We start from the raw sequence: 10989 nt of genomic DNA, 5'->3' as shown, positions 1-10989 counted from the left end.
TGTTTGTGGTGAAGTTTGGCATTTAGGACACAAGTCCTTTCAAAACAAGAGGAAGGGCAAAAAGCCCCCAGTGTTCCCTGAGTTTCCAGTGTTGTATATGATATATGATATGCAGTACTATGTACCATATATCATCTAAATAAGATATATTGTCTAAATGTGAAATGATATCGCCTTACATTAGGCTTATTTAGGCCAGTTTGTTTCGTGGAAACATTTTAATCAGGGGAAATAGCCTGAGACTTGCACAAAGGGAACATTTGTTATTATATGCTACCCTCCCAACCTGTTTCTAATGTTGAAGCTGTGTAAAAGAATGGGGCATAAAAGGCTGCTTTGTCATCACAGCAGTAAGAAACACAAACATCTGAAAATGAAGACCTTCTCTGACAGCCTTTATACCAGGGGTGTCCAACTCCAGGCCTCGAGGGCCGGTGTTCTGCAGGTTTTAGACCTCACCCTGGGTCAGCACACCTGAATCACATGATAAGTTCATTACCACACCTCTGGAGAACTTCAAGACATGTTAGGGGTGTCCAAATTCATAGGCTGCATCCTCCTGAGGACCCGTCCTTTGCGGTCTACGTGGGCCGGGTCCTCAGAAGGTCGGGTAGACAGGAAGCGAGCGGCTGAAAAAAGCCAAACAATAACATTTTTAGGTTATCTAAGTGACTTAAAAATCATGTTTAACCTGAGTAGCAAAAGACCGCGGTGATCTGAAAATGATCCGCCGGGAGTTTGCCGTTCTCGACGGCTCTAGTGACCCTCGAGCTCCCGGCTAGCTATCGAGCTGGTGGATAACAGACGACTCCGAAAACGTCGGAGCACTTTTGCAAATATGTGATGTCTTGATAAACCGAGCAGATATTTGAAGTTTACACAGCTACATTCTCACCTGAAAATATGTTAAAAAGTTATTTTGTGACCTAGAAAGAGTAAAAAGAGTAATATTAAAACTTAGTAGCGGCCGCCATTGCTGGAAACTGGAATTGGCTGGGCTGTGCTCTGAATTCTGGGATATGGTGGGCAACGAAGGATACACCCGGCCCATCCTTCAAATTCGGGGAAAAGGAGGACGCATTTGTCTGCTGCATTCGGAGGAGTCTACGAATTTGGACAGCCTTCGTCGCATCGCTGTGACGTAATCGGCCTATAAATGCGGCCTCAGAAGGATGCAGCCCATGAATTTGGACACCCCCGTTGAGGAGGTCATTCAGCCATTCAGCCAAGGTAGCTTGCTAGCTTCCATCTAAATATAAAATAGCATGCTCTGACTGAGGGATTTCCGAAACAAATTAAGACGTACAGCTCTGCTATCCATTCCGACATAAATGGAGACAGAAAACTAAACAGCAGTGATGTTTGTAGGCTTATGTAAGTTTGGCTAGCTGGTATATATTGATGTGCTACGTGATCACAAGCTACACAGCTATGTTAGCATAATATAAGCAGTGAAGCTGGAGGATGAACGCTAACTTTTTTCCCCTCAATAAAAGTTAACGTGAGGGTCCCCGATGGTTAGGGACAAATGCAATCACATGGCAGGATGCTGTAAATGGACCAAACTTCAGTCAGGAGAACAACTGAGATAATCCATCCACAATACGAGGTTAGTCATTGATATACTGCTGCATGGGCTGGGCTGTAGTTATATCGGAAGGGTATTAAAACTGAGCTTTAAAATGATTAGTGGTAATAAAAACCGAGAGAGGCCGACAGTGATCACTGACTGTTTATAGGGGCTTGTTCAGATTAAATAGAACAAGATACAAAGCATTAAAACAAGTTAAATCCACAACAGCCTTATTAAACGCAGAGTACTTTGGGCCTGGAAGCAGGGTTCATACGTCATCACTTAAAGACTGGATTGGCTGGTGGTTGCAATGACCACGTCGGGCAGAGCCACTCACCCTTAAATTGCTTGCACTATTACATAGTCCTTATTGAAGATAAGCACCTCTTTTTTGCTTCACCCCAGCAAGAATGGCTGTCTGGTGAGACATCTCACTCATGCTACTCTGAAAACCGGGGTTACGCAAGTAACCTAAAGTTCTCTTTCCTAGCATTCCTTTCAATGTCTCACTATGGGAAATTGAGACTCCCATATTGCCAGACAAGTTTATCTCAAGCAGTAACAGAAATAGCCAGTGCTCACCTATCCAAGTGCCACGTACTACTTGGGCTACGCTTGAAGCGGAGATGTCCAGCCTGTAAAAACACGTACGAGGTGGAGACTAGTTCGCTACTGCACAGATGTTCTGAACTGGCACCCATCTCAAAAAGACCCAGGACGATGCCAGACCTAAAAGAGAATTATGGATTTGATCAACTGGTCTCTGAATGCAATTGACACGCTCTTCTCAATGAGAAGCCCCGGCTCAAGAGAGCCAGAGTGCCCTGGAGGTACTTTCCCTGCCGGATACACGATGGACGGGTGGCCTAACTGGAGGGTCGTGTGCCTGGCAGGACTGTCGAACGAGGACGCTGAAGATATCTACATATTTCAATTTCAATTTCAATTTTATTTCAATTTCAATTTTATTTATATAGCGCCAAATCACAACAAAAGTCGCCTCAAGGCGAAACCACTACCTATTCGAAACCATGATAACAGGGTTCTTGCTGATCGGAGCTGGCTTGGCCCTGGCTTATCGGAGAATTAAGAAAGTGGAACCGGCTGTTCAAACCCCACCAAGGCTGCCTGCTGGGATTGAAACGATGGGACAAGGTGCGACTTCTCAGAATGGGCTCACTGAGTGCAGCATGGTTAAGATCTTGGAGAAGCTCACGGCTGCCGTGAATACTCAGAATAAGACCTCTGAGCGTACATTGGATTACATCAAGGAGAAGTTCACTCAGGATAACACCTCTGAGCGAAAGTTGGATCACATCTTGGAGCAGCTCACTGCGGTCGTGAGGTCTCAGAATCGGCTCTTTGAGCACAAGAATGACAAGACCACGGAGCGCAAGTTTGATAACATCATGGAGAAGCTCGCGGCTCTCCAACGGGATATTGAGAGACCAGTGTCGGTGTCGGAGTGTTAGAGAACAACTTTGAAATTCTCATGAGTTGTTTGCATAAAAGAAAAACCACCATCATAACTCGGCTATCCCTTCAGCGCCAGCTGTGGGCTCAAGGCTGGAGCCGAACAAAAACTCCCTGATAACGACTGTGTTTAGACTGTTCCTCCCATCCCATGCAAGGCCACCTGGGTTGGCTGGAAGACTGTTTACTTAGCCTGGCAGGGCAAAGGACACTGTCTCAGCTGAACTCTGGACACGCACACACATACATATACACTGATATGCACACACTCATCCCCCCTCCCTTTCCAAACGCCTTTGATGCTTGTCTCCTGCTGGGGAACACGGCGGGTCTGAACCTGCGCTGGAATGGTAGCGTTGGGCAGGGCGGCTGCTGTGTTCGCTTCGCATTACTCCTCACCCCCTACCCAACCCCGTGGCTTGTCACGTGTTCCATAATGTTGTGCTGTGGACATTTATGTGCTTTTTTTGTGCAGAGGAGTTTTTTTGTTTCCTGTTCTCATGCTGTCCTCCCATGGGAGCCCAGCATGAGTAGAGGTCTCTTTTTTTCCTCTTGTGCTTTCCCATTGTAGTGCACATTTCAGTGTTTTTTCTGTTACGCTACCGATCTCCGACTTGTATCCCCATGTAATGTCTGTGTTGTGTGTGTAAGGTCGGGGGTCGGGGGGTCCCATTTCACTGCAGGGCAACCTGCATGTGGCAAATAAAGCCTTGATTGATTGATTAATTGACCATGGGTCCGCTCCCTGATTCTAAGAGCTTGGGACGTGTGTCGCTCTCAGAGGGAGGAGATGTCAGTCTGCGTGCCAGTGTGTGCAAGTGGCGTGAACGCAGCCCCACCTGACGATTGATGTAAGCCACCGTGGTGGTATTGTCCATCTTCACAAGAATGTGATGTCCATGTAGAAACGGTAGGAATTAGCTTGACCTGCAGACAACTGCAGGATGCAGCATTTTGTAGTTTGCTGTGAAGAGTGCACAACCCACCTGTAAAATATAGTCTTTTAAACTTGTAATTTTGGTTTCTGGTATCGTTGTTTGCATCATTTATTGTTTGCCCAAAAAGTTTTAAAATTAAGGCAAAGAAACAAAGAAAACTGTGTTCAATCACAAGCACAGGTATTCGGGCAAAAACTTAATTATTCAAAGACAAATCCCACCCTGCTATTGTTTCTGTTTGGATGGGTCAACACAAATTTTTCAAAATGCGATCATATATAAAATCAAGTCTTACTGGACAATATCTTGAGTTCATTTTCTGATTGGTTTGTCCAATGTCAAAATATATTGACATGCTCCACTCTAATCAAGGGAAAATAATGTGTGAATTGTGTGAAGGTACTTGCCTCAGATCCAGGTATTTTTGGAGTTTTGGGGGAGTTCTCGGATGGTATTGGCAGGCCTCTGGTTCAGACTTGTGTGGGGCTGTTTGGAGCAATAGGATTATTGGTTTTGTTCTGGTTTTTATGGGTAAAAGTGGCAGATGCTGGCAAATGTCAGCAAATGTTGGTGAATAACTTGTGAACAAAGCAGCTGCTGATAGAGGCCATGTTTGTGGAGTTTATGAACCTGCCTGAATAGTTATTCAGATCTCACTTAAAATCTCACATTAAAACCAAGGCTTTGACTAGCCAATTATAAGTTTTGAACAAATCATTATAACTTGACCAGTTTCTGAATGACATGAGTTTTAAAATACCTATCTACTACAAGTCAAAAACTACACTGCTAAAGCATTTATTTTCTTTGAATAGACACTCCTGTTCATATTCAGATTTTACAATAAGGACTAAGAACAAAAAGTATGCAAGCTGGCTAAATTGTTACACTTTTAAATACTTGAAATGTGCAATTCACTTGTATTTTTATTCCTATTTATCCCCTTCGTATATTTTATTTATATATGTCTCTGTATTTATATATGTGTGTATATATAATATTCTGCTCACGCTCTGTAACTTCTGCCGGTGCTCTGCTTTTGGAAACCGAATTTCCCAGAGGAACCCACCCGAGGGATTAATAAAGTTTTATCTTATCTTATCTTATCTTATCTTAAATGTCTATATCTTTAAATCGTCTATATCTTTAAATCACATTTCTGTTTAGGATTCATGAATGTTTATTATTTATTATATTTATGTTGATATCTGATGCAGTGAACAATGATCTTGAAGAAGCCTGTATCTCTACAGTTCTGCTGGGTGTGCTAATGACATGTGCCCAGACAGAGATGAAGAGGGTTGTTGGAGACAATGCCACACTGCCCTGCCACCATCACTTCTGGGTTGGTGATCATCCCACTCTGGACATTGAGTGGCTGCTCCTCAAGCCAACTAACAGGCAGAGAGTGGTATGTGTCTCTCTATGCATGAGGTTCACTGCCCATTTTGGATAGACAACAACGAACCTACTGTTACCGGTTCTCTTCCATAGTCATTTTTAAACTATTATTTTAGTAAAACATTATTTTTATTAATATTTATTTAATTATTATTTTAATATTTAAGTTACTTTGAATTTTTTCAGTTGCACAGGTTTTCTAGGCATCATGAAAAGTTTCACACAAAGCTTGTGTGAGTTAAATTGTAGTTATAGTAGTTTTTCTATATAAAACTATTTTATCGATTTTGTAGTACATAAAAAAACTACAAAAGAGTGCGTACCTTTTGCAAATGGAAAACAGCATTTATCCAAAGCTGTTGCAATTAATGTATTTTGCATCGCCTTGTTAAATGCACAGACAGAAAATAAAGAGCATTTCAAAGATCTGTTCATAGCCAACAACTCGCTGTTCTATGATGCAAATTCTGCAATCAAACACCTTAAAACCTGATATTTTTCCAGAACCTTCCTCATCCTCCCCACCATTTAAAAGGATTTCTCCCTCTCCTCATGGTCTACCTGTCTACTACATTTCATGAAATTCAGTATGGTAGTTTTTGTGTAAACCCACTCCAGGCAATCAAACAAACAAGCAAAGAAATGGCAACATTGGGTCCTTGACATTGGTAGCATGCAAAGGCTCAACGAAGCAATGTTTTATCAGCATCCTTCCATTTTTAAATAATTACTTTTCAAATAATTAATAACATATATATTAACATTCATAAGCACATGTAGTTTGACTCTCTCTTTGATATATTTGCTCATTGTTGTAGATAAACTGGGCATTGTTGTTCCTCTATGTATGCATTATCTTGCATGACATGTTACAAAACCACTACCATTACTACCCACCTGTTTCACTTCCTCCTACCAGGTGATTACCTACTTTTCTGGAAGAGTTTTTGACCCCGATGAAGGAGAACGTGGTCGTGTAGCTTTTGCTGGAGAGTACTTAAAAGGCGACGCATCTCTGCTCATCAGTGACTTGTCACTGACAGACTCAGGAGAGTACAGCTGCAAAGTCAAGACTGGGCCACGGTACCACTGGAGTACCATCAGTCTCACAGTGCTAGGTAAGTAGAAGACACCACTTATGGTTCACAGAAACTAAAGATATATAGGTAGAAGATACATAAAGTGCCATGAAATCCATAACCTATGAATTAGAGCAGTCATTCTACAATCGTTTTATTGTCATATACAGATAAACAGTGTAGCCACATTTAACCGCAATAAAATTCTTTGGCTCGTGCTCCTCAGCTTTACATGAACATATTAAAGTGTGCAGTTATATTAAATAAGAAAATAACAACAACAATAATAATAATGATAATAACAAAATAACAAAATACTTAAGCATTAAAAATTAAGAAAATTTAAGACAGTTGTTTGGTATTTACATTTTTTGCAAAAATCTTGTGCAGTGAGGATTTAAAGTGGTTAAATTGACAGTGTGTAGAGTCTAGTAGTTATAGTGAGTGTGTAATGGTGTGTGCAGAATGTCAGCAGTTCCAAAGCCTGATGGCTTGTGGGTAGAATCTATCCCTCCGTCTGGTAGTGTGGGTCTGGATGCTCCTAAACTGCCTGGACGGGCAGTAGTGGTGCAACGGATCACGGTTGATCCGTAATCCGAACCGATCCCACTCGACGGTTCGGGACGCACGTGATCCGAAGATTTGAAAAAGAAGGAAAAAAAGTATGTGTATGGTGCGTGTGGTCAGTCTGTCAAGCGATAGTTATGGCCAGCGCTAGCGGTCCAAGTGGAGGAGCAGAGGAGTTTGCGGCATTTAAGCAGCCCTTTGCTCCCCAATCCGACCGGGCTAAAGCTATTACAAAAGCCACTGGGGTGTTTAGCTGCAGACGGGAGGCCGTATTCCCTTGTGCAAAACAAGGGGTTTAAACTATGATGAACGTGCTTGAGCCACGCTATGATATCCCGTTGCGCGTCCACTTCAGTGACAAGATCGTACCCAGGCATGTATGAGCAGGAGAAGTTTAAAGTTATGGCTGAACTGTCCCAGGCATCTTCTGTTGCCCAACTACAAATGGGTGGAGCTCCAGGTCAACGAAAAGCTACTTGACCTTGACCGCTCATTATATTTTTTATTAGTCCTTTATTTATTCAGGTAAAAATCTCATTGAGATTTAAAATCTCATTTCCAAGAGAGACCTGGCATCATGGCAACAAAAGTCACATACCACATAGGTATATAACATTTAAAACAAATACAATATCCCATACCAACATGTGTAAAATATACAATAACAGATCAAATTAAGAGTACATTAAAAACAATCACACTGAGTAAAAGAGCTGTTCTCTCGTTCCTTTAAGACAGACTTAAACTCTCCCAAGGTAACCAATTCTGATAATTTCAGTTCCTTCTGCAGATTATTCCAGGAAGCAGGGGCAGCGTATTTAAAAGCCTTTTTCCCCAATTCTGTTCTGATTTTTGGGACAATCAATTGTATGATATTGTGCGAACGAAGGCTGTATTGGCTGTGGTTTTTACACATATAAACACATAAATAAGATGGAACCAGCTCAAGGAGAGATTTATAGATAAAGATCAACCAATGGGAGAGTCTGCGAATATGCAAAGATGGACATTTAGCAGCAGCATACAAAGAACAATGATGTACACGATTTCCATAGCCAGTAATAAAACGTAAAGCACAATGGTACACAGTATCCAACCTCTTTAGGTAGTGGGCAGGTGCATTCATAAAAAGCAGGTCACCATAATCCAATAAAGGTAAAAAAGTTGCATGAATCAAGTGTTTTCTCACTTGGAGGGAGAAACAGGATTGATTTCTAAAAAAGTAACCTAGTTTTAGTTTTAACTTTGACACAAGCTTTTGAATGTGAGTTTTAAATGACAAATTCTGATCTATAATGATCCCTAGATACTTGTAATATGTGACCATTTCAATTTCAGTTCCTTGAATTGTTTTAATCTTAGGAGACGTAGCTAACAACTCTTTGCCATTTGAGAATAACATGAACTTGGATTTCTCTGGATTTAACACCAGCTTAAGTTGAGTTAAATGGGACTGAACGACATCAAAGGCAGCGGAGTGGTAAATACAAAGCCCTGTACTGCCCTATACTGCACCTTAATTTGTTTTTATATAATTGCGTGGAATGAGCCTTGAGTTAAATGTTTTTAATAGGCAAAAAATACTTAAATAAGTTAATAAGTAAATGTTAAAGTTTTGTCTTTTTTTCTTTTTTTTGCTGATCCGAAAATTGGTTGGGATCACAGAGGATCTGCTGCGTCTTCCTCGTGCAGCGCTGTCTATGGAAATCCTGGTTCTGTGAAAAAATCTAACATTGCCCTATTTACCCATCCTGCAACCCAAGCATTCAATTTAGAGCAGGTCTGGAATCAGTCAACTAAGACATTTTTGGTGGCATTGAAGAGATTTGTTGCTCTGAGAGGTGTTATCTATTTTGACAATGCTAGAAAATTTAAGAGAGCAGACCAAGACTTAAAAGGGCTATAAAAGACCATTAAAGTCCTGCAGTTATTGAAGTTTTTCTCAAAAAGGGGCATCATCTGGAAGTTCATTGCAGAGCAAACAGCCTGGTGGGGTGAATATAGGGATCATCTTGTCCAGTTGGTGAAAACCTGTCTCAAGAACGTACTAGGAAGAGCTTCACTCAGCTTTGAAGAAATGTGCACTGTACTAACAGAAGTCAAAGCTACCCTGAACTCTAGACCTCTCACTTTTGTGCACAATGAGGAAAATGAACCACAGCCACTTACATTCCCACCAGGGAATTGGGTGGTATAAGACGGACCAACAAGAAAACAAAAACAAGAGCATAGCCATCCAAAACATAGTTCACTGCTACCCTTGGAGCAGGAACAGGGAATGACTGGGCCCTAGCCACCTTTACCCGGGGAACTAGAGCAGGTGTAGAAGAAGGCTGGACCGCAGTCGCCCTGGGGACAGGAACATGCTGAGGTGCCGAATAAGTCTTTACAAAGTCCAACACAGCTGTAGAAAAATGACACACTGACTTATTGCTTGCTGCCTCAGATTCACTACATGGTTTAATAATAACTAAACTAGAAAGTTCATTAGGCAGCTCTGAAACTCCACTGCTAACGCATCTTGAATTTGCCTCAGATAAAAGAGTTCACAGTCTTAACCCCTGCTACTGACACGGAAAGAATTTAGAGTCTTTATGCTGGCAGACTAGGGTTTGAAAGGGTGGCAGTGCTACTTACAGGAGACATAGATTCAGGTGGAATAACTGTTTGAAGCTGAGACGTGGACCTCTGAGAAGAGGGAGTCTGCGGGACCGAGGCAACATGTCTCTCTGAAGTGCTGTGGTGTATCTTGAAGGCAGACATGCTGGCTGCTGATGAGCCAGATGAACTGGGTGGAGGCATTATATTAATTTCCAGCAAGCAATAAAACCCTTGCACCGGCGTGAGATCCTGGTGCTCCGGCTCAATGAATTCCTTGTGACGCCGAGGTCCCCTCCTCCTGGAGCAGAATGCTGATGGCGGTGGTGACGCAGCACAGGGGAGTGAGGAGGCTGGGGAGAGTCACTGGGTTGCTGCTGCTGTGGCAGTGAATGTGGGGCTTCTCCAAACATGGCCAAGACAAAGTCCTTTGAATCCACAGGCAGGCAGTCCATAAAACCTGGGTTGGTCATAGCAATCTGGGCTAACTGAGCCCAAACTGACTCCTTTTACTCTCTCGTGGAGAAGAGCCAGAAGTTGTGGAGCTGGATAACGCGAACACTAAATTCAAAACAGTCATCGAAATAAATGTCTGCTGGGTCCAACATGGTCAGGTTGTACTGTCAGGGTCTTCACTGGCAGACTGTGTGGAATGGAGAATAGAGGGCCCAAAGCAGACACAAACAAAGTGTGGAAACAAACTTCATTGTAATTGAAAGCAAGCCATTTATTAATGGCTGAATAAGAAACATTCAAAACAAGTGGGAAAGGCGAACCTAGACGAAACTAAACAATAAACCTAAACTGGGTGAACTAAAATTAAACATGAAAAAACCCTGAACATGAACATGAAACCTGGTGAGGATACGTGGATACCTGGAAGCAAGAAACCTTGGAAACATGGCATGAACATAACAGACGACCTGACACGGAATAACAGGAAACTCTCACACTGACTACACAGAGAGGAGACACATGGGGAACACAGCTGATACAAATGAACATGACGCCACAGGGGAAACAAAACTAAACACATTGGACATAAAACACAAGACTATCAAAATAAAACAGGAAACATAAACATGAAGACCAAAGACAAATGGGGAGATGAACGTAAACAGTTTCTGCCACTAGAGTGGCTGATATAAGACAAAGTCGTTTGATTCCACAGGCAGGCAAGAGGTGAGACAAACACGTAAGCTCAAGGAATAAATCATAATAAGCGCAAACCACAAAACTCAAATATATCAGAATATGATACCAGACTAAACTGTTTTTAAACAGTAACTAAATCACCATGATACCAAGAGAATATACAGTTAGCTCAGGATGCTGAGTGAAAAGAATCCTGTCAATTTTC

General features: G+C 42.0%; 1 protein-coding gene across 1 annotated transcript in view; it reads left to right on the top strand.

The window, feature by feature from the left end:
- The first annotated feature begins 5275 nt into the window (after window positions 1-5275).
- LOC116316875 (CXADR-like membrane protein) overlaps window positions 5276-10989 on the top strand; it is a 28572-nt gene continuing 22858 nt past the window's right edge. Inside the window, exons 1-2 of the mRNA XM_039618737.1 lie at window positions 5276-5395; window positions 6305-6503. Of these exons, the coding sequence (XP_039474671.1) occupies window positions 5276-5395; window positions 6305-6503 (319 nt within the window). The remainder of the gene's footprint in view (window positions 5396-6304; window positions 6504-10989) is intronic.

The sequence above is a fragment of the Oreochromis aureus genome, linkage group 10 (genome assembly GCF_013358895.1).
Source record: "Oreochromis aureus strain Israel breed Guangdong linkage group 10, ZZ_aureus, whole genome shotgun sequence".
NCBI lineage: Eukaryota > Metazoa > Chordata > Actinopteri > Cichliformes > Cichlidae > Oreochromis > Oreochromis aureus.
Note: the sequence above shows the minus strand (reverse complement) of the source record. Positions and strands in the feature narration are given on the sequence as shown.